This window comes from Erpetoichthys calabaricus, chromosome 14, assembly GCF_900747795.2.
Source record: "Erpetoichthys calabaricus chromosome 14, fErpCal1.3, whole genome shotgun sequence".
Taxonomy (NCBI): Eukaryota; Metazoa; Chordata; class Cladistia; order Polypteriformes; family Polypteridae; genus Erpetoichthys; species Erpetoichthys calabaricus.
The window spans coordinates 12,115,709-12,142,489 of record NC_041407.2 but is presented as its reverse complement, the minus strand read 5'-3'; the positions used below and the strand labels follow the sequence as shown (position 1 = coordinate 12,142,489).

The 26,781-nt window shown below is 35.5% G+C and overlaps 1 protein-coding gene across 2 annotated transcripts in view; it reads right to left on the bottom strand.

Moving 5' to 3' along the window:
- The window catches only part of usp36 (ubiquitin specific peptidase 36), a 49,507-nt gene that overhangs the window by 4,815 nt on the left and 17,911 nt on the right, over window positions 1–26,781 (bottom strand). For both annotated transcript variants that reach the window (XM_028820062.2, XM_028820061.2), the window contains exons 2-18: window positions 23,877–24,138; window positions 23,400–23,621; window positions 21,439–21,549; window positions 17,386–17,488; window positions 16,260–16,327; window positions 15,356–15,426; window positions 14,245–14,327; window positions 12,850–12,961; window positions 11,817–11,957; window positions 10,733–10,833; window positions 10,209–10,347; window positions 5,407–5,751; window positions 4,606–4,860; window positions 3,562–3,686; window positions 1,499–2,173; window positions 939–1,108; window positions 109–291 (exon numbers count right to left, since the gene is read on the bottom strand). In XM_028820062.2, coding sequence (XP_028675895.1) covers window positions 109–291; window positions 939–1,108; window positions 1,499–2,173; window positions 3,562–3,686; window positions 4,606–4,860; window positions 5,407–5,751; window positions 10,209–10,347; window positions 10,733–10,833; window positions 11,817–11,957; window positions 12,850–12,961; window positions 14,245–14,327; window positions 15,356–15,426; window positions 16,260–16,327; window positions 17,386–17,488; window positions 21,439–21,549; window positions 23,400–23,621; window positions 23,877–24,129 — 3,157 coding nt within the window. In that variant the 5' untranslated portion in view covers window positions 24,130–24,138. The remainder of the gene's footprint in view (window positions 1–108; window positions 292–938; window positions 1,109–1,498; window positions 2,174–3,561; window positions 3,687–4,605; window positions 4,861–5,406; window positions 5,752–10,208; window positions 10,348–10,732; window positions 10,834–11,816; window positions 11,958–12,849; window positions 12,962–14,244; window positions 14,328–15,355; window positions 15,427–16,259; window positions 16,328–17,385; window positions 17,489–21,438; window positions 21,550–23,399; window positions 23,622–23,876; window positions 24,139–26,781) is intronic.

Below are 26,781 nucleotides of genomic sequence, written 5' to 3'. Positions count from 1 at the left end.
AAATAAGAATAATAACAACCAGCAGCAACTTTCATAAAGAGCCACATTAAAGAGTATAATATGTGGACAAAATTATGTAACAAACTATAAGATATTAAATTACTCTACCTTGGGTGCCATAAGCAGTGTCCATGGAATGTCTGCAAAGTTCATTCACAATGTTCAAATCCTTCTTGCCATCCCATGCTAGACTGGATGTCAAACTCTCTGAATTTGACTTCTCTGGATTGGGAAGGTTTGCCTTGCGATGGTACCCATCATGGATTTGGCTGTCCCAATTAAACACTGCTGCTACAAAAGTAAACAGACTGTTTTAAAATCGCTTTACCTGGACTAATTCATAGATTAGATTAGATTAGATTGATAGATTGATACTTTATTAATCCCATGGGGAAATTCACTACAATCATTAACTAAGGAGTAATAATTCTTGATTAATCTGTTAAAACCATGACCTATGGTTTGCATTTTAACAAGTAAATAAATTCTTTAAGCCTCTAACTAATCTATTGGCAACCATTAAGAACTTGTACCTACAATACCAATATGAGAAGAATGAATTCTGAAAAATTAAGGTTTTCTTTCCTCATGCCTAAGATGGGCATTTTATGTTGAAAAGTGACTCTAACCTGGGTTAATGTTTAAAAGAACATGAATTCTACTGTAGTGTCTTGTAAATAGGCATCAATGTTTACGGTGGGTACAAAAGTGACAACTCCTCAAGCTACTGGACTGAACTTCAGGTGCATATTACAGTACTTAGTATTTCTGTGGTTGATATCTTCCCACATGAGCACATGCAATTCTAGCATGTTCTTATGTTGAAATGTTGCATATTAAACTTAAGAACATACAGCTTTCAAACAAAGAAATACAGCTCAAGAATGTGTGTAGGCCTTGAATCAAATCAAATCACACTTCGTGAAATGACACCCTACCGTGACTGGAGTCTTTGGTGTTTTTTTCACAGACAGGAATGGCTTCAAGAGGATCATCTTCATCATCCTGCTTTCTTTTTTGCCCATGGTTAATCTCTTCTTCCCTTTCTCGACATTTTTTTTTCTTTTTCTTTCTTTTCTTTACCTTATGAGAGTTATTCCCAAGAAAACTAAAATACAAAGAAAACCTTTTCAAAACTTAACTCACTGATGCAACACATAACAGTAATATACCAGGCTTGCTAGATTCACTCAGGTTTATGAATAAAATGAGTGGGTTAGTAGTTGACAGCAATCTGGCCCTCTACACTGCCCCTGAATATCTTAGATATATGATTGAAATGGACGGGATGAAACTGGTGTTAACACCACTGCCTAACATTCTTACTATGTTTGTGTGCCTCTGTCTCATTTTAGGTAAGTGCCAATAGTTTGAACAGAGTGAAATGACATGCCCTTCAGTTAACCTGTGCTATCAAATAAAGCTGAAATTTGTCTAAGTTAAAGTTACAATAAAGCACAAAGACAGACAGAGAGTGCTTTTAAATGAAGCAGACTACCTTTCCAGTTCTGGTTGACTGTCAGTGTTGCATACAGGTGTGTCTTCATGCTTCTTCCTAGATTTCTTTTTGTGTTTCTTTTTTTTCTTGCTTATGGGACTGTTCAAGACAGTATCCAAACTAGGGCTCAGCTCTGAACGGTCACCCCCAGTGGAAGTGCTGCATGTCTCCATTTGACCCCGGTGGCTCTCTTGCTCCAGATGAGAAAGCACACTGGCCTTCCGATTTTCTCCCACCTCTGACTCCTCATCCTCATGCTTTCGCTTCCTTTTTTTCTTTTTCACTGTGTGTAGAACTTCTCCAGACTCATCGCCACTGTTCCCTGCCGCACAATGTGATTCTTTTAAACAATATTCTTGGCCCTTTTTTCCCCGTTTATGCTTTTTCTTTTTTCTTTTGTAATGATCACGCCATATTGGCTCAGAGGCACCAGTTAGGTCAGTACCTAATGGTTTTATGTGCTCCGCTGATGAGTCTGAGCCAGACAGTCTGGTGCTTCTAGAGACTAAGCTAGAGGATCCATTAATCTCCAGCTGAGAGAAAGGCAGCTGTTTTAAGTTCAGGGAATCAGAAATTAAGGGGAGAAGTGACTTTTTGGGGCTTTTACAGAAAGATGGACAATCTAATCTTAATTCACATGTTGTTGGAGACTTGGAAGAATGAAATGGGACACCCCTAGGAAAATTAAGAGAAGGAAAAAAACAAGGAGAAATACAAACATCAGGCACAGGTTTATAATATTTATTACATTTATCAAATTTATTACATTTATCAAATCAACGATAATGTACTATAATAGTTGATGCCTTATAGTAAAAAGGTGCCAATAAAATAAACTAAACTCTGTTAAAGTGGATGTAAAGGGCAAATTATATTAGTGTAAGGCAGTAAGCATGACCTATGTGGATATATAAACAAAAAAAAGACTTAAAACGTATGTTTGTAGTTTCAGCTTTCCTTGACAGCTGACACTATGCAAGTTCCATAACCTGTCTTTCTTTTGTTTTTAATATTAACCAATGAGAATTACATGGTACACATTGTTCATTATAACTTATTTGCTACTTTCTCTAATTTTCTGTAGTGAAGTCAGCTGGATCTTTCAGTGTTTGTTCTCTACTCTATACACGGCAAAATCAGAGATAAAATGAGAACAATCTGCGAAGTTTCTTTCACATTAGGTGTGCACGTTATTCAAAAATGTAATTTGAGGGTGTGAGAAGGTAACACATTCACTGTACATAAACTATTGCAAAGTGGACATTGTCCAACAAAGTGTGCCAGAGTCACAGATTTAAGGGAAGATGTCGTTTCTGCTAAACAGAGTTCTCTTCCATATACCCCTTTAATGGCAGCCTCTTTTGCGCTCAAAGGTGCCCAGTCTCATCTAACAGAGTAATTAAAAAGTTTAAAATCAATGTCCTTGAAAAAGCTGAAAGTCTATGTTACAACAGGTTTAATGACAGAAAATTAAATGATTCATTGCAAAATTTGACCCGTTTTACAGTTAGAAATGGGTACCATGGTAAGTCTTATTTTGTCTGAAAAACAGTGGGATTTTAAAATATTTTGAAATATCCAACATATGAGCACCCTGATTTGTTCAAACCACTGAAAATGCAGCTGGCTCATTTGCACCAAGAAATGGTTAACAAAACACAATTAAAAATACAATCAGAATGGTTTAAGAAAAAGTTTTGTGTTCAGCAGTAGCTATGTGAGGATCCAGACCTAATTCCCACTAAAATATCATGGAAGGGCCAGAAAGTAAACATCTAGTAAACTGCAGTTCAAATTAGCTTAGGGCCACTAGGTATACAGGTATGGTGTAACTTGTATTAAAATGTTTGTTATAAGATGCTAAACAGGGTCTATTTTTACCTGATGAAAAATATACAGTTGTGCAAAAAATAACACCAAAAGACAAATCTTTATTACTTTCATATTAAAATAAATTAGGATGGAGTCTGCATGGAAAGCAGTTGATGAAGACACATCAATTAACTCTGCAACCAATAAGCTGTCGAATGCCAGCCGTCACTTTAATGGTTGCTGACTCTCACCTGTCTTTTTGTGCAGGAGATGAGTAGGTGAGGGGCTGGTGTTGCGCTGAATGAAAGGGTCCATTAGGAAGATGGAGTTGGGAGACTTTATGCTCACTGCCGCTCGACATCGGGAGGGAGCTGTCCTGCAGTTATTGACATAAATAAAAACTTGGTGGTCTAAAATAAACACATTGATGAATGTAAAGAAAAAAAAAAATGATGAAAACAAACAAAAAAGAAAACAGGAAAAAAAAAAACAGAAAAGGATATGGCAGAGAAGAATCAGAAATGGTTAGAAAAAAGAAAACAGAAGAAAACAAGGCTAAGGAAAGAAGCAACACAACAACCACTGCTCTGTACTTTACCCAATTCAAATGCCACCTGCACAAAATAAAACATTTAACAAGGCACTGGATTTTGTATCAAAACACAGAGATGAGACTGAGACTGTTAAGAAGTCAGTGAGAAAGATGACTCAGCGGTGGAGACAAAAAATAAATACTTCAATTTAAGAAATTCTCAACAGCAAAAAATAATGAACTTTTCTCTGCTAATTAAACTAAACCACATTAAAATAGAAATATTTAAAACGTATTAGGCTGCCTGACATATTCAGCCATGTTTAAGTTGACTGCAATTACTTTAATAAGAGAGATAATGAAATTGCTCAGTACTACAGTGGCATGCAAAAGTTTTTTGTTTTTTTTTTAATGCCGGTTACTATGAATAGTTAAGTGAACATTTTAAGCTAGGGTGTCTTTTGCATGCCACAGTATACATATTCCACATTAAATTCCACACAAAGCTTTAAAAGACAATTGATAACACAAGTTTTTTTTATTCAATTTAAATCCAAAATAAGGTGATAAACACAACTGTGAGAAAACTTAACCTCCTGTCAATTCTGTTTTCTTCATGACAAGATGCCAGAATGCTTGAGGTGTCTCATGCTCTGCATATTCATTAACTGGGACAACCTCACAGATGAACAGCACCTTCTACAGGCTCAACTTGTTCAAATATGCAGAGTCAAAACATTCAAGACTCACGGTAAACTCTCACCTTCTTTGCCGAAAGAGCCAACTTCTTTGCAGGTGGAGGTGACATCGTGCTTGCAGTTTCAGATGTGATGTTAGTAAGCACCTGGGGCTTTAACTTTGCCATCTTCTGATCCTCAGTATTGGCACTATATGTTTCCAGCCTTAGACTAGGTGAGGCTGGAAGGCCTTTCAGACTATTTCTCAAAGTGTTTTCTCCATTCAGAATGGTGCGTGGATTATCAATTTCCTTCCACTGAGATCCATTAGAATTCAAATCCTACACATATCAGCAAAGTTGATAGAAATTAGCATTATCATTAAATTTAATTCACAAGCTGCATCTGGTACAATCAGATTTAGTTTGTTTTTTTGTCTTTTAACTACCAGACATATCTGTCCATGTTTTGAAGCAGTGCGTTTCCCCCCATTCCATGGCCTATGAAAGCTAGGGCCTAATATAAACCCATAACTCAAAAGGCAGCAAAGCAAAGCCTATGTGTGACAGACGACACAAATTTACAATAACTCATAGCAGGCCAATCTACAGTCACTGAGCCAGTCAGCATGATGGGAACTGAACTCAGGACCCTGGAAAGGCAACAACACTGATAATCACTACATGAAACAAATTTAATTATAAAGAAGATAACCTTTTATATATTTAAAAAAAAATTTCGAAAGAGTGACCGGAGCAAGAATGTTCTAAAGATATGGACTATGAAACAAAATTAGAAGAATGATTTCTGAAAATATTTATAAAAAAAAAAAGCTGGTTCCTAAATACATTGTTGGTGCCTCAAAATGAGAGAAATGTAAATACTACCTTTTCATCCTGTCTGTCTGATGTCATTTCAGACAAAGACTTCAGTGAGGTAGATGTGGCCAAGTTCCTGCTTTCAGATGACTGCCTTTTGTCGCTCTCAGTCTTGTTCCCATTACCATTGATGGCTGACCCCAGACTGTTTTTTGTTTGCAGCTGTGGAGATGTCTTCTTTACTTTTTTAAATGACTCTTCAATCACAGCTGGAGAATTTGACAACTTTGATGGTGTCCTTGGAGATTGAGAACTGTACTGTACTTTTGAAGATGAGCTGATGCCATTTCGACTAACTGAAACACCAATTTCATCCACGGTTTGGGTCTTCCTCAACAAAGAGGAGTCAGGTTTCTAAAAAGGAAAATCACTTTTCAGCTATATTTTATTTGTAATCAAATTAGAACACAAATTGGAACTAGAAAAAATAAGTTAACAATACTACAGGAACACGGTAAATTTCAAATCTGCTTCACATACCCAAAAAACAAAGTAATAAAATGACCACAAATGCCAACACACAATTACAGTTCTATACGTGTGTATATAATGCTTCAGGTGTACTGCATTCCAAGAAGTATGGAAGTTCTTGATCCTGTGATCAAGCATAAGCTACATGAGTTTGAAAAACAAGAAAAGACCATTCAGTTCTTAAATCCTATTTGGTCCTACTACAGCCAAGTTGTCCCAGTATCATTGCAAGTGCATTTTCAAAAGATTCCAAGTGTTCCCCTTCACCTACATAACTCGTCATTGAAAGAACTGCTTCACAATTTCAATCCTGAATGCACTTTCCCTTAATTTTAATTGGTGCCCTTGAATGTGTGATTCATTATTTAGCTGAAAAAGTTGATCCACCGAAATTCTATCAACGCCTAAATTTGGTCTACATGCAGCCTTCTCTGCTCTAAACTGAACAGATTTCCCTTAACCTGTCAGAGCTGGACAAGTCCTTCACTCCTGCAATGCTCTTCCTTGCTCTTTTTCACACCGCTTCTACATTGCAACAGGTACACATGTCGTAAATGTAGGAATGACGGTCCTTACGTGTGTGTGAACTGTTAACTATTGAATTTGATGATTGCACATAGCCCGGAACTGACCTCTCTGTACTATTCTTTCCTCAGCTTGTCCTGGAGTACAAGATCGGGGGAGAAAAAAAAAAAAACACACGTGGTCACTGATTACAACCACAAGATGTTATGCAAAACCTATGTCTGTTTTTTTTTGTCAGTGTGGCTTTGACATCATGGACCATAAGGCGCATACTAATTCAGCGTGAGCAGGAACACTCAATAAAGCTGAATAAAAAAAAATCAAGTGACAGCGAGATACAAATAAGGCAGATTCACCAGCGTTTGTGTGTCAGCTTTTATCCATCCAGATCAGAGAATGTCCAGTTCCATTGTCTCAAAACACCACTCACATCTACAGTTATTCCCAGTTTCAAATAAAAACTAACAGCGTCAGACCCCTCGGGGAGCAGTAGTATGTATCATGATCGTGACTGACAGAATAAAAGTGGAAAAAAAAAAAAAAGTACTATAAATGTACATTGGTTGTTACAGACGCAAAGCAAATGTATGTGTTTACTGTATAACATGAACAATAAGAGCAGCTCACTACTCAAAACGGTAAATATATGAGACAATCAGGATTGAACCGGGGACTCTTGATTATAAGTCAGCAATTCTTACCGCTGTGCCACGGAAGCTGTTGTATCATCCTTGAACCTTTTGTGAAAGTGTTTATTTGATCTTTGGACTCCAGGCTTCACACATTATATAGTTTATGCCTACATTTTGTCATTTATTACTAATATATGAAAAATGTTTCTGTTTTAACAATGTGTTTACACAGATTATTGTAGAAACGGAACACACATGAAATGCATGTGTTCCAAATAACAATCTATTATTTCCACCCTAAAACTCCAGCACTTCACTCCCAGATAATCAAGGCATGAGCTGGAAGAACTTTGTGCCATTCTGCGGTGGTGGGGGGATAGAATAGTAGGCTGTTTGTCTTGATCGGCATATTTACAGGACAAAAGACACTGATGGAGAGGTGCGAAGGGATTTAAGGTGGGCTGGACTTATGAGTTTTTTTAGTAGGTTTTGGTAATTTTAGTGTTAAAGCATGGGGATCAGAACTACACATAGTACTCCAAATGTGATGTCACTAGCACAATCAAAGTTTGAGTATAACATTACTGATTTGCCTTTTTAATTCTTTCTGCAGATTTCCTAAAAGGTTACATCCCATTGGTGTGTGCCTTATAGCGTTGACTAACAAATGTTTTTTGCAACGAATATGCTGCATTCACCAGTAATTTTGTTCACTGAATATTTTCCTGGAAATTCACTATGTGGTCAGCTTAGACAAACATTTATTTCTCAGCACTCCATGATGCTTTGCGAGGCCAGTGTGACTTCAAAGAGCAATAGCAGCCACGCACAGAACTTTCATTTAGGAATACTCAGAGTGTACTCCACTTCAAATTTTAGGCTGCTGTATGATCTGCAGGACTTCACTACTATAAGCACAAATGCACCTTGCAGTATTTTTATTTGAGGGGTACAATAGCTGACAATAATGAGAATATTATGAAACTACTTTTTTGTTCTGCATGGATTTACTGTACATTCACTGGCAGATTAAGCATGTTATGTTCATTGCCAAGTAGAGCAAATCAGGCACGGCTCCCTTAATATGTAACACTGATCCTTGCATCAGAGGCTCTCTGGGCATCTGGGCACGCTAGTATGCACAGGATGCATACATTATCTGCTGGCACTCCAAAGTTCAAGCAGGGAAATGCCAGCACAGAGTAGTACAAACCGATCTGTCCAGGTGGCTGGAGCCACACTGGGTCCAATGCGAGCCAAATGCATATACAGTAAACCCTCGTTTATCACAGTTATCCGTTCCAGACTATACAGCGATAAATGAATTTCCGCAAAGTAGTATTCTTTATTTATAAATCGAATATTTTTGCAGTTAGAGCATAGAAAACCTGTTTACTGCCTTCTAAATATGTTTTTTAACATTATTAGAGCCCTCTAGACATGAAATAACACCCTTTAGTTAAAAGTTTAAACTGTGCTCCATGACAAGACAGAGATGACAGTTCCGTCTCACAATTAAAAGAATGCAAACATATCTTCCTCTTCAAAGGAGTGCACATCAGAAGCAGAGAATGTCAGAGAGGGAGAAAGAGAGACAGTGAGAGAGAAAAGCAAACAATCAAAAATAAATAGGGCTGTTGGGGCTTTTAAGTATGCAAAGCACCGCCGGACAAAGCAGCTGCAAGGAAGGGAGCAATGTGAAGGTAGTCTTTCAGCATTTTTTAGAGGAGCATCCGTATCCTCTAAGCCAGTGTGCGAACAGCCCCTCTGCTCACACCCCCTCCATCAGGAGCAGAGAATGTCAGAGAGAGTGAGACAGACAGAGAAAAGCAAACAATCAAAAATCAATACGTGCTGTTCGGGCTTTCAAGTATGCGAAGCACCGCGTGAGAAGCATATCGTATATCATTGAGGAGTTTTATTTAATACATAATACGTGCTCTGGTTGGGTAGCTTCTCAGCCATCTGCCAATAGCGTCCCTTGTATGAAATCAACTGGGCAAACCAACTAAGGAAGCATGTACCATAAATTAAAAGACCCACTGTCCGCAGAAATCCGCGAACCAGCAAAAAATCTGTGATATATATTTAGATATGCTTACATTTAAAATCCGCGATGGAGTGAAGCCGCGAAAGTCGAATCGCGATATAGCGAGGGATCACTGTATGCAATTAGCCATGCTGTGTGGTGCCTAGTCCAAAAAAAACTTACACAGATCGGAGACAAGAGGTGTCAGCTGCATCCAATATATCTTTCCAATAAATTAGAAACACCTTGCAAACAGACTCAAATATCAGTGTGCTTTATCCTTTTGTGGTACAGCCAATTAGTGCCACAAAAATTGGAACCCTGTTATTGCAATGACATTATACTGTAGATATGTTTTTAACCAATTGCTAGATTGAGGGGATTCTAGCAATATATTATCGTATCATATATCCTATATTTGTCGTATGTTGCTTGTAGTTATCGTTCAGTCTGTCTTTTGTTGTTTGAGGCAGGGTGGTGCAGTGGTTATCATTGCTGCCTCACTGCTCAGGTCACATTTTTGTCAATAATAATCAGTCCAGCATAGCTGGAAGATGATTCTCTTGTCATCCGGGATTATACTGTTATAATCCACTCAAAACTAGTTCCTCCTTCCCCACTGACTGCAATACAGTTCACCAAATTCGGCAAAGCTCTCAAACATTTCTGCAATTTCATCAAATTTATCATGAAGGTAACTCTACAGGATTTGCTCATCACTAGCATCTTATAAAACCAAAACGGCTTTGTTAGGCCAAACCATATCACATCTGACAGCTGAAAACAAAAAAAGTGTGCAAACTAAAATCTAGAATAATTTACTTATTGGCAAGCTTTCAGCCTCCATGTCAAAACTGTAGAAAAATCTGTCAAAATCCTGACAGTGTACTGTCTGCTGTACTAGTAAAAGTTTGCTAGATTAATAAAACCTCTAACATACAAATTGAAAATATTTTTTTTCCTGAGTAGACACATAGCTTACTGAAATCCTCCAAAAAGCAATTAAAAATTCCTACAGAGTCTCCCTGGTGACTTTCAGTATATTAGAGTTTACGTGACTTGGGTCCAACCTAACCTCACCTAACCAAAAGCTCCCATTCCTTTTAAGATCAAAATCTTATCCTTTTAAGAACAAAATCTTATTCATAACATACCTTCATTACTTGTGGTGAAGACAGTGGTCCATTGAGAGTGATTTTTTTCGTTATTTCTGGAGTTTGCAAACTCTTAATGTGTGGCACAGATCCAGGCTTACAACAAAGACCATCCAAATTCTTCTTTGTGTCTGGCAGTCTTAATTCATTTAAAAATACTTTTAATATGCAAGTATTTCAAAATGTGCAAGTGTTTTCAAACACAAAGTTTAAAAAGGCAGAAAGAGTAGAATTTTAGAATCTAAGAAGAATAAATCAATCAATTAAAAAAAAAGCTGAGATTTGAAGATTTTAAGAAATAATATGTTTGTGTACCATTCTGTGGTTATCCTGGGGAACAGGACAGGGTTAGGCACATAATGTCAATATCACTAAGCAAACAATAATGCTCATTTACAATAAGTGCCACACTAATCTTTAATAAATGTTAATGCTGAAAACACTGTTTTGTGTCATAGATTTACCTATATATTAAACAATATATTCAAGGTCAATGACCCAATAAAACACAGTTGATTGCTCACCTCAGGTAAAACAAAACATATGCTTGTTGATTAAGGACAACTTTGATATTGCTAGGATGTACCATGGAATCATTCATCTGGTACCACTGTCCATTACTGGCCTAAAGGAAGATAAAATAAATTAATTAGCAAACAGATATGATGCTAATCTTTTAATAAACAAATTATTTTACCACTTTTCTAAATACAGCTTTTTATTTTATGATTACTATGATAAACAACAATGCTGATATTGCATTGAAATTGCATTGAATATTTGTGTAGTCAGGGCATTAGATATATTTGCACTTTGCTGGACTCAGATTAAATACTACCAATTATAAGTATTCCCAATACAGCCCACAGGCATAGGCAAAAACATGCTCATCCTCCTAACTGGATGTTTAACATCTACACCGTATTCCATGCTTTGAACAGTATATGTTCATGTTTGCAAATATTTTGGACGTCACAGATTAATAGTTTGTTGTGTCATACTGTATTTATTTGTAAAATATTGCAAAACAGATGTGTAAGTGTACTTGTCAAATAAGGAGATTACAATTTTGACATCATAATGCAAAATATTTCCTATTGATAGCACTACAAACATGCAAGTATCATTATGTAAAAGCTTTAGTTATAACTACAATAATTTATGAGATCTGTTTTCTTTGAAGCAGAATAATGTAAAAAAATTAAAAAGTCTTATTACTCAATTCTCAGCAAATGTCTCTTTAGAACCCAATTTTCAGGTTTTCATACTGTTCATATATATCCATTGTTATAAATGTAGTTATTATGTGTCAATATGTACTTTCACATTGAAAACAAAAAGATTTGTTGGGAGTGTCTAAACATTCAGCTGAAACAGGTGAAAAAACTTTGTAAGTGGGTACATTGCTGCTGTTTAATAAGCATTTACAGAACAAAATCATAGCTGGATAAAATGCAACAGGTGGCTTTGAATCCAGACTGTACAGTAATGTAAACAGTCATACCACTGCCCACTCTTGCAAGTTGGACTGTCCACAGCATTGGACTTGTGCTGTCAGGATTGACCTTCTCTGGACTTGTTTTTCCCAAACCAATAGTCCTTTCTTACCTTGATATAACAGTAGTAATGACCAGCATGACAGCTATACCCTGAATGGACCAGGACAGCATATAAACCGTACATGATAGGATCACCAGAACCTTGAGACATATATGGACAGATATTCAAGAATTCTGGATAAGCAACATCCTATAAATAGAGAAAAATATTTAATTACAGTCATACTGACCCTCAACAGTCTAATTTACATATTAAAAGTCAAACAAATTAAACAAACATGCCACCCTTTACTGTTCAACCCTCTTTTGAAATCAAATACTTAAAGCCAAATCTGAAAGACTAACATTTAAAAACACACAAATAACATTTACTTCTGTAGGAGTAGAACATTATTCAAGATATTGTAACAAATGCAATGCCATACAGTGAAAAAATCCTATCGACCTCTGAACAAAATTGTAAAGCTAATTTTCGTTCTTGCTCTTTGTCATTCTGCTACAAGACACCATTTAAGAATTCTTGGCATTGTTAAGGCATATACTTTGGTGTCAGATGCTGAGGAAGTACCAGTACTTAATTGTCAGATGACAATTAAGGTTTATCTGATGAAGACAACTTTGTAAGACTTCAACATGCTTAGTTCCTACTTTGTTTGTGACAGTTTGAACACCACAAACTGAAGATCTAGTTTTGTATGCTATTGCTCGTTGACTATAGACTTGATGGTACACAACTATGATTAAATGCCTGCCAAAATGTCTTGGCTTAGTCATTTCCAAACATCTCCTTAAAGCAACCCTGTATTTCTGATTATCATCTAATACATCCCTTCATTTGTTAAACTGCATCACTACCACATGCCTGATTTGACTAATTACTATCTCATTAATTTGAATCACAAGGATAGGTCTAGGAACCAAATTTGAATTGTTCTAACCCTGAACAATACATTTTGGTAAATAAGAGAATATATACCTTTATTGTAAATCAAAAAATGATTTTACTGGGTGGCCTAATGCTTTATAACAGTACACTATGCAATCACCCAACTAGTATAATTTTATGGTTAAACGGATATTACCTTTGTTATTTTTCCCCCACTAAAGTTGGCAAATCTCTTAAGAGATAAAGTCAAGACATTTGAAGGTCGATGAATTGTAAAGCGCTTAGTTGCTGGAACCTTCTTTTTGCACCTGACATGGATAAACATAATTAGTCACAGGCAACCAGAAATGTATATATTTTACTGACTATTTCGTTTTAAGTGTAGCACACAATGTTGACAAAGAATTGCAGAACTGCTTTTTAAGGAACTTTTGCTTTGGTAAAGGATTGCGTACCTTTTAGAGAAAAATGAATGCATGCAAACAAAGAAAATCTTAAGGAAGTCTATTTACAACTGATTGCACAGGCAAAATATTTATAGTTGAATGATATCTTACTTCGAAGACTACAACCCAGAAACATTTCTTGCAGCATCATTATGGTTCTACCAATCAGCACTATTAGCCCTTCCTTTTTCCCCCCACTAGACTTGTGAAATAAGATTACACTGCTTCATTAACTCCCAACATACATAAATCATCCAGAGTTTTTCTTGCACAGAATCATGCAGAGTCTGCATTTCAAAAAACATACTTCACTTTTATAATAAATAGATTACAAGTATAGTTTTACATTGTTGTCTTAAATTTATTATTTAGCATTTTAACAATCAAACCTCAAACTTGTACTTCCATATAAGCACTATGTTTATTTTTCAGCCCAACAATATAAAAAAAGGACTCATTTGAAAGATTTTTTTCTGGCCTAGGTAGGCCATGTGAACACTGAGCAGATACTTCAAGATTAATGTTTTAGTTCCATTTATAGCATGGAGCAAACTCAGTCTACTGCCAGTAAAAACATTACTACAATATTACATTTTACAACAAATACATAGAGCGCTGAAAATCGGAGAAGATTTGGGTATAGGATAGCAACAGACATAATGAAAACTGATTTATGCATTACACTTTATTGACAATATGTTATTTAAACTTGAAATTGACTAATATTAGAACATAACCAAATTTGTAGAATATATGTTGCATAAAGAAAATATGAACGTATACATAGAAAAAAATAAAGAACTGATACACACACAAAGACGCTGTCACTTGGAAATACGAGTTAATAAAAAATTGCTTAGTTCCTCAGTGCTTTACATTAATGCTGTTTTTAAACAGCACTAAAAAGTGAATATAATCTGAAAAAAGCTTAATGAGAAAAGTGAACTTGCTACTCATATTGCTGAAATGAACAAAAATGATATTCTACAATTTTAAAATTTTGTGCTTCTCCATTATGCCAAATCTTCAAGATTTTACACAGCATGTTTCAAGAATATGTAACCTCATGATTTATCGGACCCTGTGTTTTGTATGCAAGGAGTTTTGTGCAGCAACTTCAAAAGAATTAAAAATTGTCAACCTACTTTGCACACATGTAGGCATTGTCTCCACTGAGAACATCAGCTTTTACAAACAGTTCTAGAGCCCGAACAATATTTGGAGCTTGCTGTAAAATAAATAAATAAATAAATGAGCCCTGCATCTTCACAATGCCTAGAGAAATGAAAAAGCCATTCAACAAACATAAATCTAAATAAGCACTCTTACCTTCAGCTAAGTTCTTTAGACATTTACAGTTCCACAATCTTATTCTCTTTCTTCCCATCCTCTTTTAATTCTCTTTTCTTTCCTATCTCCACTCTGTATGCTGCTTCACACTAAGCAGCTTACAGGCCTTTGCAACCATACACAATATGAAAGACTGTCCTGGAACACTACTTTTAAAAATATTTCCAACTCTAGAAGTGTAATGCTATGGCTCAGTAGAGGTGGCATTTATCTTTAAAATAGATCGGACCAAAAAAAAAATCTAAATAATCATTCATGTGTCATATCCTAACTGCCACACAGGCCAGCCAGTGGTTGTCACAGCTTACTCAATGTTTAATAGAATTAGTTTGTGAAAACAAAAGATGGCTTAATTGTAAGGGTCCACATAAAGTGCACTGAAAGTGAAGACACTGTAACGTCTTTCTTTTAACAAACATTTACAATAGAGTCAAAAGCCTACAAAGAATTTTCTCTTAAGCCTTCAAAATATAAATAAATACATTATGTTTCTTCCTGCGGTGGGTTGGCACCCTGCCCGGGATTGGTTCCTGCCTTGTGCCCTATGTTGGCTGGGATTGGCTCCAGCAGACCCCCGTGACCCTGTGTTCGGATTCAGCGGGTTGGATAATGGGTGGATGGATGGTTCTTCCTTTCTTTGCATATCAAGCAGTTAACCATGATTTAATTTAGAATTTTATTCTCAGTTTGTGCTTTTGTTAATTTTAACTTGCCAATTTCAGTCAAGCATAACAGGCGATACCCATCTGAATCAGCTCAATTTTTCTGAGATAACATTGAAAAACAAAGGACAGTTAAATATAGACAACCCTTAAACCAGTAGCTAACAGGCTAAGAAAAAGGTACAAGATGATATTGTAGGGAAGTGTAATCATTTGATCAAAAAAATGTTAAAATTTCACTTACCCGGATTTCTAAAGCAATATCCAAATAGGGGTCATAAGTGTCAGAAACACTTTTACATACTGAACACTTAACTGAAAGAGAATAAAACAAAGTCTAATTTTAAGAGAGAGGCACAAAGGAACAGTGACAGTGGTAAGCACTGCTGCCTCACAGACGCACTGTTGGCACTCACTACATCCCCAAAGTCATGCAAGTTAGGGTAACTAATAAATCCAAATTGGCCTCACGCAATAGTGAGTGTTGCCTGGTGTGTGAATAAGCTCTGTAATGGTGTCCTGCCTTGCACCCAGTGCTACTGGTATATACTTTGGTTCTCACAAACAAGAATTGGATTGAGCAAGCTGAATAACATTGTTTATTTGATTTTAAAACCAAATACAATTACTTTAGTTTTAAAAGCTGCAAGTTAACAAATGGATATATAATGATGATGAAACTTGAAAGATGCAACAATAAAATAAAGTATGTCTTAGCTGGGAACTCCAACCCCACAAACAAAGTAAAAAAAATATATAATTTACAAAATTTATTTCCATTAATTTATTCTCTGAAGTCATATTAACCATTTACAGGGTAGCAATAAGTCTGACCCAATCCCAGGAGCACTGGATGAAAGGCAAGATTGAACAAGCTAATCCATCACAACAACTCACTCACACTGGACTAAATTACCATCACCAATTAAACAAACAATCATGTCTATGAAATGTATAAAGAAGCCAAAGAACCAGAAGAAAACCTCCAAGGACATTGGAATTTACATGATTTTCCTAGCATCGTGTGATCAGGCTAAGAATCTAGCCTTTGTCCCTAATAAGGCAACCCTAACCACTTTTCTATAGCAAGGAAAAGTCAAATAAATTGGAAAATAACTTATTAAATATAAATGCTACTTTTTACTTACCTCTTGACCTGAGGTATCCTCCAAATATCTGGTGAACCAAAGTTGTAGCCTGTGTCTGTCTGTCAAGCCTAATTGCAATAAAGATAACACTGGGGTGAAAATATTGAAAGGACACGTTCACAGAAACAGCAAAATCATCATATCAAATGAAACAGCATGTTTTCCTAATACAAATCTGGTCTACACTGTTCACACACACTTTGTAACTCATTTAACATATTGAAAATTTAAATAAAACTGACAATACAAAATTTGATTAAGACATTAAACCCACAGCAAGCAAGCAAAAGACAAACTGTTTATGAACGAGATGGGCATTGACATGTGGTATAAAATCAGTACTGGAAAACTGACTCATTGCTGTATCTATTTTGTTGATACTAGTGGATACTAGAGCTGCCAAATTAGCCAAACATACACAATACTCATATTAAAACCTAAGCATACATTTAAATATATTTGAACATAAGTTACAAATTCTGGGTGCTACATACAGTACCTTTTGATATTTATATAATTATTAATATTTATACTTTTACCTGTGTGTTTTTAAATAATTAAGTGTTTATGACTTGCACATTGTTGTTTAAAAGACATTAATTTAAGATTTCATGTACAACACTTGAAAACACTGCCCGTGTCAAAAACAGATTCTAGGTGTGCAAACCATGATGTTATCAAACAGAATGCTGGGCCTAATAAAAAAAATCCAGACAAAATAACTTGTGACTGCTTAAACATATTAACCTCAGTCATTAATATCAAACTATATATCTTCTTGTTTCCAGGAATTCAAAGCAGCATTATAAATTTAGTCTATATGTGTCTCAAATGACGGTTTATTAGGAAACTGTCTTAACATTCAACACAAAGGAAGATTTTAAAGCAGAAAATAAATGTATTGTTTATGGTGTGATGTTCAAAAGATGAAAGATCTATGCAAGTGTTGCCAATATATCGGAAGGAAGGTTGTTATACAATCCCAACAGCTTTTATTATGGTGTTAGAGAAATGCAAAAAAAAAAATAGTAATTAATTATTAATGCAAGATTAAGAAACACTATTTAGGAAAAAGTTCCCAAGATTAATAGGCTTCACCTACTGTCTGGGCTACTAATTTACTTACTTGGCATAACCGTTGAGGCAGGCTTTCTGCATTGCATCAATTGTATAGCGCAAAAATTCATGTGCGTCTTCTTGACTGCCAAAGCGAAAATGCCTTGCAATTTCTAAAGGTAAAATAAAACAAATAAATACATATACACTCATACACGTTTCTACAACTGATACTGACATAGAAAATATAATGTGCATTTAGTCTCTTACCCAAATAATACTGTCAAAAAACCAATATAAATAAGCCAGCAAAAACAAGTGTTGTAATTTTCAAACACTTTAATGATAAAGGCTGAAGAAAACAATTGCTCATTAACATATGTAATGTTAGATTTTAGAACAATACCACAGGACCTTTAAAATATGTGGCTGCAATCCAATGCACATGACACAAAAACAATCTAAAACACCAATATAAAAACTGAGGTAAAATCTAAACTAATTAAAATCAGTATGATTCAGCTGAATAGTAACTTTCATAACAATTGTAATTTTGAAAAATGCATAAGCTGAACAAACATAATTCTCATATATACTTTATATGTTTAGCACTGGTTATCATTATCAGAGGAGAGGAAAAAAATTCTAATGACAACTGGTCACTCTAAATCTCATTGTCCTGCCTCATCTACCAGTCCCAGTCTGAAACAATTTATTTATTGTCTAACTTCGCTGTCCTTGTTAAGTGGCCATTTTTGAGTTGTCACCACCCCTGCTCACTCTCTTCATAATTCTAAATACTTCTATCATATCTTCTGCAGTATTAATGTTGAAAGAATTGGTCTGTATTGCTGTCATTATTGTACATTTATCAAATATGATAAATCATTGCTCATTACAAATTTTTTTGGAAATCAGAGTACAAGCAGATTGAGTGACCTTGAGCAAGTGACTTAGAGAGACATGGGGCTGGACTGGCAGCTTTGTGATTCAAAATCCGGTACCTCAGCCACACTACCACCCTGACTCTGTTAAGGTAGGATCAGAAAAACAAAAAGGATTTGGTTTGTCATGAGTAGCTTCCTTTAGTAATTTGAGTTCTAATTTAGTTTATTCCTTTTTTATTATTATTACTGCTCATCATGTAACACCTTAAATTGACATCCTGCTGTGCACCAGCCCCACTTTAAATTTTGCCTACACTCACCAATACAGATTTAACTGGAGATAAATTAAATAGGTTACACATTTTTTAACTAATGGAAGTGTAGTGGTAAAATGGATGGATGGATAAAACCATTGGTTGTATGTTTATTCAGCTGATTGATATCCATTTAAAATCAATTTAAAGGCTTTAACAGTGCTTCCTTGTCCACTAGATTTTTGACAATCTTGCACCATAACTCTTTGTACTATTTGAGCAAATTCCGTTTTCATTTATATATGCCTCCTTAAAACTGTGTAATTTAAGGAGTTTGTCTCTTACGCAGTATCTTACAAAAAGCTTTCTGAAAGGACAGGCAGATTCTCTTTTCTCAAATGTTTTACAGGTTCCTCATAAAAAGTAAAATGTTTGATTATTTTTTTAAATTCTTTGTTGCCTGTCTTAACACACTTGAGCTGGATGTAGCATATTAGAATTCATCCATCTATAAACATTGGCTGGTGCAGTGTGTGTGTGTATTCAAGAATTTCTAAGGGCTATATTGATCATGGAAAACAAGATGCCATGGTTTATTATACCTAAACAGTATCTAAGCAAATCAGCCTATGGATTTGTTTTTAGTACTTTTAGCTCTGTAATACTCTACAATCTCCAAATTGTTGAATAATTAAATATTTCCTGTAGCTATTGGCCACATTACTTGACTTTTTGACTGGTGAAAATGCTAAAAACAATACGCATTTGCTATTTTATTGTTCTTAATGCACTTCACTTACTCCTTGTTATTTCAATGTTTGAATGGAAAGACAGCTGACATTTTAAGGTCAACTTTGCATTATTAGCAATATTGTTCTCCAGGTTAATCCTATTATAAACATCTGAGTTGATGCTATTTTTCTTGCATGAGTTCGTTCTCCTTATTGAATTATTCAACCATAAAGAGGATCAGTGTTCCTGAATTTTATGATTTTTTTTGGTTGCTCCACTATAATGTCTAAATCCAATACTATATTCCACTTTATTTTTTGAAGCCATAAGCGTTACACAAAAAGAATCAAACAGTGAATGCAAAAAAAACAAATCTGCTGACCTTGGGCATAAAGCAGGCACCACTAAAATGCTGTTAAAGAAATATTGGCACTGTACATTTTGGGAACCTGAAACATGATTTGATGTTGTATTAAATTGCCTGCTCTGTTCAAATTGTTCTAATACTCCAAAATTAATTAAACTGAGAATGCATGAATTACTCAAGTTTTAAAACTAGTCTACATTGTTTATTTTTTTGTTATGGTCTATGCATACAGCAAATTCACTTCTGGGACAATAAGAATGCTGCTGAATGTATTAACAAATATCAGATTTAAATCAAATAGTCACTTGCTTGTGTGTACCATTTGCAACTACTTTAAGGCTATGTAACATGAGACTTTTCCAGTGTTCACTTTCATGATCTTAGCACGTCAGGGGCAGTTGGGGTCACACACCCATTAAGTTGGTCACGTAATGTGACATGCCCTGCGACTTGCTCAAAAAAAAAAAAAAAAAAAAAAAATTTGTCTTTAGTTATAGTGGAGGTTGTGTGTGCAGGAAAGGCGACAACCAGTGAATGCACATCTGGAAGCGCATTGCATAGAATGCAGCAATGTGAAATAAAGATCAAAGATGTTAGACCTTACAAACAGAAGAGGCTTTTTTTGTCTGATATCTCATGTTTTATGTACTATGACAGGATGTACCTGTTGACCTTTTGTACAGCCACAGCTCTGTCATGCACAATGTTACTGGCTGTCAGAAAAAGGGGTGAGCACAATTAAGCCGGAAGATGGGGGCATGATTGCTACATGTAACATTCACCAGTGATTTTCAGTTATGTAAATTGATATGGCCCAGTAATAAGACCAGCAAGTCCGGCATGCCCCACAATAAAATGTCGTGTAATGTGGCATCAGCTTTAGAGTCAGTGTATATCCAGTAATATTGAAGTTGCTAACAGGGCTGTGGAGTCGGTAGATAAATCCTTTGACTCCGACTCCTTAGTTTCCGGTACTTCTGACTCCGACTCCCCAACTCCGACTCCTCTGTATTTAATATGCTAATGTATATTCCATGTAATTGAAAGAAGGCAACATACATGTCATTTAACCACAAAACTACTGGCTAGGAAGCTGACTCTCTACTGTATTAGTCAGTTTAAACAAAAGACGAGAACCCCTGAACACACATCAGGCCATAGCACACACCTCCACCTACATCATTACACTTGTTTACACTCAAATAAACTTGTTAAACACATTATATCTGAAATAAAATGAAAACACTTTTTGTAATATACTGTAATCCAGATTACAATATGTGAAAATCAGGTTGTACAATATCTCAGATGAACTTCACACTAGTAGTAACACAACTATACACTGGGCTTTATTCTTACATCAGAGAAGTACTTAATTGTGACTATTGTTTGTAAAATGGGACACCTGAACTTGCTGTATTTTTTTTTCATTACAATTTAAATTTATTAGGAGTCAGTACATTTTTGCAGACTTCAACTCCAAGTACCCAAAATTGTCTCCGACTCCACAGCCCTGGTTGCTAAAACATTAAAATAGGCCTTTGGCATTTACACTGGGAAATTTATACAGAAGAAAAATACATAGTGGATAATAGTAAATATTATTAGCATAAAATCTCTACATCATTTAAAAAAAAGGCAATAAAGGAAAATAATCTCAAAACTACCAAAGTTTAACTGAAGGGAAAAAAAGACATGACATAATATTTAAAAAATACTGTTTGTGTTAGATTTATAGATAAATGTTATACAAAGGAAGAGTGAATATATTTTTGAGGAATATATATATTAGTGTGTATATACAATATTAAAGCACACATGAATATAATAGAACTACTCAGAAGAAAAGGATACATTTAATATATATATATTTCCATTCTTACTTTTCAAATCTCGGATGAAGGAAACTGGCTTGATTGCATTGCCATTGTTTGCAAATGCCTGGGTCAAATGGTTTTGCATGATACAAATCATACAAAACCCAGATTGCTGACCTGAAATAAATATTAAAATTAGGGTGAAAATCTGCTTCATGGAAAAGAATGGACTGGGAAAGAAAAAAAATGAGTACATGTTCACAAACATCTATTCTCCCAACCTTCAAAGCCACATATCTAGTTTAGCATGGGGGAAATTGCAGCCAACTCTGGCAGCACTGGGTGGCAAACAGATAAAAACACCAATGTATAAATTTGCTACAGTATGTATGTTACTTGAGTTACATTGCTGCATATGGTTACTTGATCAACTAAAAATAAATAACTTGTTTTTTCAAAAACTTCACACAAAAGGTCTCTTATTTACAGATCTCACAAACTTCCTCAATCATCAGCACACACTACAGTACATCTTTTCTCCCAGATTGTCCAACTACACTGGCAAATAGCCACTGCCTATGAAATGGAAAAAATATACTTTTAAAAAAGAAAAAACAAAGTTGTTGAACAATTCAGAATCTTCAGCTGGAGTGTAGAAACTGACAACTGGGAAAGTCAACTAAGAACGACATGTTACATGATGGAGTAAATATTGGTGCTTCTCAACTGGGCTAAAAGTTTTTGTTAGAGAAACCTCCTTACCAAAACGTAACAGTTTTGAAATTATGTACGCTGAACATGAAATTGAAGTATATAACATTTTAAACTCAATAGCTGAAGAATGTCCCAATTTTCAAAAAGAACTCTAGTTTCTTCCACTGAACTACAGTAATCCCTCCTCCATCGCGGGGGTTGCGTTCCAGACCCCCCCACGAAAGGTGAAAATCCGCGAAGTAGAAACCATATGTTTATATGGTTATTTTTATATTGTCATGCTTGGGTCACAGATTTGCACAGAAACACAGGAGGTTGTAGAGAGACAGTAACGTTATTCAAACACTGCAAACAAACATTTGTCTCTTTTTCAAAAGTTTAAACTGTGCTCCACGACAAGACAGAGAAGACAGTTCCGTCTCACAATTAAAAGAATGCAAACATATCTTCCTCTTCAAAGGAGTGCGTGTCAGAGAGAGAGAGAGAAAAAGCAAACAGTCAAAAATCAATAGGGCTGTTTGGCTTTTAAGTATGCGAAGCACCGCCGGACAAAGTAGCTGCAAGGAAGGAAGAAAGCATTTTTCAGCATTTTTTAGAGGAGCGTCCGTATCCTCTAGGCCAGTATGCGAACAGTCCCTCTGCTCACACCCCCTCCGTCAGAGCGAGGGAGAGAGAGGAAAGCAAACAATCAAAAATCAATACGTGCTGTTTGATCTTTTAAGTATGCGAAGCACCATGCGGGAAGCATATCGCTTGCAAAGCAGCCACATGTAAGCCCAGCAAAGAAGGGAGCGCTGTGAAGGTAATCTTTCAGCGTTTTTTGAGGAGCGGCCGTGTCCTCTAGGGGTGCGAACAGCCCCCGTGCTCACAATATATTTGAGGAGTTTTATTTAATACATAATACGCGCTGTGGTTGGGTAGCTTCTCAGCCATCTGCCAATAGCGTCCCTTGTATGAAATCAACTGGGCAAACTAACCGAGGAAGCGTGTACCAGAAATTAAAAGACCCATTGTCCGCAGAAATCCGCGAACCAGCAAAAAATCTGCGATATATATTTAAATATGCTTACATATAAAATCCGCGATATACATATAAAATCCGCGATAGAGTCAAGCCGCGAAAGTCGAAGCGCGATATAGCGAGGGATTACTGTATACTAATTCTATTACTATATTATTTATACTGTAGCAAGTATTTATTGTGTATAGTGCAGATGATTACTTTTCAAAACAGCCATATATGATAATGCAAAACAGCAATGGGATTCCATTACCCTTGGGTGAGTTACAAGAGTGTTAGAAGGCAAACTTACATTGTCTGCTGTGCTCCTTGGATAAAAGATAGTTCGCAAGCGGTGGGGTGTATGTGAGACATTGGATAGTGGCATTGAGAAAGCATGTATTCCCCAAGTTGTGGAGGCCTGCTCCAACTCGATAAACCCGTTCCCATTTAAGGGTCAGCTTGTTTCCTGGAAAAAGCATCTTTTGAGGAGCAGGGATGCCATCATTAACTGTACCACATGTATATTCAAAATCTGCAAAGTACAAACAAACAAGCCATAAAATACATTAATTAGCTGTGAAACACTTCTGCATAATTTATCAATTAAAAAAAAAAAAATCCTAGCTACACTTTAGTTTAATATTATAACTAATGATGTACATGAATCTGTACTACCAAAAAAAAAAAAAAAAAAAAAACACTACAAATATAGATATAGTAAAATGTCAAGAAATTAATTTGTAGCTTTCCACTGTAAACAAAAAGGGATGTTTTTAAAATTACCTACCTTGTTTCTTTGCCACTATCTGGTCACATTCCTTCTGTCCAGTGGCCCCCTCTTGTTTCGGGTTAAGGATAACATACTTGCTTTTGAGGCTCTCTAACTGGTAGCTGAACCCCTTGGTAGCTGGTTCAAATTCAATCTTCTGTAGCAGTACCTTCTTGGCAGAAGCTGCAAGCAGTTTACTGAGGTCCCCATCATCCGTCGAGTCTTTCCGGCCAGGCTTCAGGGCCTCTTTTAATTTGTCAACTATTGGCATAGTGCATCTCTGTGACACAATAGGAAATTTAAAAACAAAAGTAATTATGTTTGTGAAGTGTCATTTAAATTGAGCACCACTAATGAAAGCTCTAACATTTAGAAACAAAACCCAGCATGTGATGAGGTTAAACAAGTTAAAATATTTAACATATCTACCAATATTAATACTAAATAATGTGTACTTGCATTTAATAGGGTGTTAGAAAGTTAATGAACTAAATGTAATGTGTCATCAAATGTTATCTTCAAAATGTCTCATGAATATATTTGTATGACCTGAGTGAAACTGAATCATTTGCATTTTGGTGGTGCATAGCCTTATTAGATGATCCTAAAAATAATCAAATTTTGGTAACTCCAGACAGTGAACTAGCTATAGACTTATAAATGTTGAGGGTTTTAGCCATAAATAATACTCTCTGCTCTTAATCCTTGCTGCTTCATTCTAAATGATAATTTAAGAGCTCTGTTCACAGCTAAGTCAAAACGGTAAATTTTATAAACCACTTGGAAGGGAAATTCATTGGCCATATTTTCCTAGATATCAACTGTGGTGAAACCCAATAGGTCAGCTCAGCGGTGGAGAAACCACCTTGAAATACTAAAGTTAACAGCGAGGTTGAGAATGTAACAGAAGGAAACTATAGGGAACTAATTAAGGACAAGTCTGATTTCTAGAATTCTCAAACATCTCAGGACACAACATTTTTATTTTATCTGGAGGAATTGGAAACCTTTTCAGGACGCAACATTTTTATTTTATCTGGAGGAATTGGAAACGTTTTCTTAGATATCAGATTGAATATTTTATTTAAAGATATTAAAAATCTGATTCAAATTTACCCCATGTTTTTGTTTTTAATAAACACATTATTGAAGTTACAAAATGACAAGTAACACCAGTCTGAATTTTGCAAGAAAACATGACTCTTGATGAGATAGGTACATAAAAGAAGGCCACCTCTCTCAGAGGATCTCTTCACCTCCAAGGAAAACTAGAGCTGGAACTATCTGTGTCCCACCTGGGTTGTGTATGTTTTTTATATGCCACAAGTTTGAGTTTCTAGAGCCTAACCAACTGGGGATCAGCGATCAAGACAAATGTTTGTGCTCATTATATATTTACTGCAGGTGTAGTATAAATGCTGAATGAGCACAGTGAACTCAACAATGCAAAATACATCATACTGACTAAAGTTTGCACCTTGTATAAAGAGTAAAAACATTTGTGTTTTTTAAGTTATTTTCCTGTAAATACAGTCAAAATATGTCTTTGCTTTCGTTTTTTTCTCCAAATACCTTTCAAAAAGAATGTTTAAATATGTTCACTCCAAACTCAACAAACACTCTAAAATACCCTAGAGATCTGAGCTTATTTCATAATAGGAGAACTTCGGAGGGCTTACAGAAATCCACACTCAAAACATGCATGATCACACCAGTGGAAATACAGTGTACTTGAAAATATGCAACAATTTTTTTTTTCAATTGACAAAAACTATACATTCTGGTAGATAAATCCAAAGATGTCTAAGTGTAATAAAAAATAATTCTGACACTAAATTATAAGTTAAAACTTTGAACTCACATTGACAATAGAGAAAAAAAGGAATATAAATGACATAACATTTAAAAACCACTGATTTCTAAATGACATCCATAAACAGAAATACGATCAATCGCTGCTTGAAAGGAATACTCCACCCAAAAATGATTTTATTATATTACACTTACTCCATGTGTTTTGTAGTGAAGAATGGAAAAAAAAATGTTCTCAGGTTTTTGTGGAAAATAGAGATTAAAAATATGACATGATAGAAGCCAACAGTGACCAATGCAGTACAATGGCAAACTATGTGAAAAATGCCCATTTGGTTGGGAAGGGGGGGTCTCAGGTTACTTGTGTTGCTTGATCCACATGTTAGTTATCCAGTAATACACTCCCATTTTGCAAAAACACATTTTTTCCTAAAATACCATTACTTTCAGAAAAAAAAAATCAGCACACATCATAAACAAGAAAATACAATTCACATGGGACTGAGTTTTAGAATTGCAGACAGGACTCTTGGCCAATGAATGAGTGGTAGAGGCAGATTTTCAGTTAAAAAGCTCAATTCCATGTGAACTGTGTTTACTGTTTAGGGTGTGAACCAGTTTTTTTAACAAATAATGTGAGTGTTTTACATGCTGGAAGCATACAAGTACATAACTGACATGTAGATTATGTAACATAACATGATTTTTTTCCTCTCCTCCATGGACATTTTTGCTATCCTTTGCCACTGCACAGCATTGGCCACCTATGGCTTGTATTATGTCATAAAAATGTTTATTTCCATTCTCCATAAAATCCATAAGATTAAACGTTTTCTCGGCCATAACTACAAAACCCAATTGGTAAAAGATTAATAAAAAAGGAAAAAAACATAAAAAAAAAATTAATGGAGTATCCCTTTAAAGACCCCCATTTTTAACCAGGAATGCCGTGCCAAGTTCCAGGAGGGCTGTGCAGGGTACACATTTTCGCTTCAGCTGATTTTGCTGCTAATAAAACTTTTTCTGGCTAAATTTTAGGTCAACATTCAGAACCCTTAATTGCTTCCTTGTCTTGAGCAGCTGCAGGGATTTTAATTGCTTCTTTTTTATA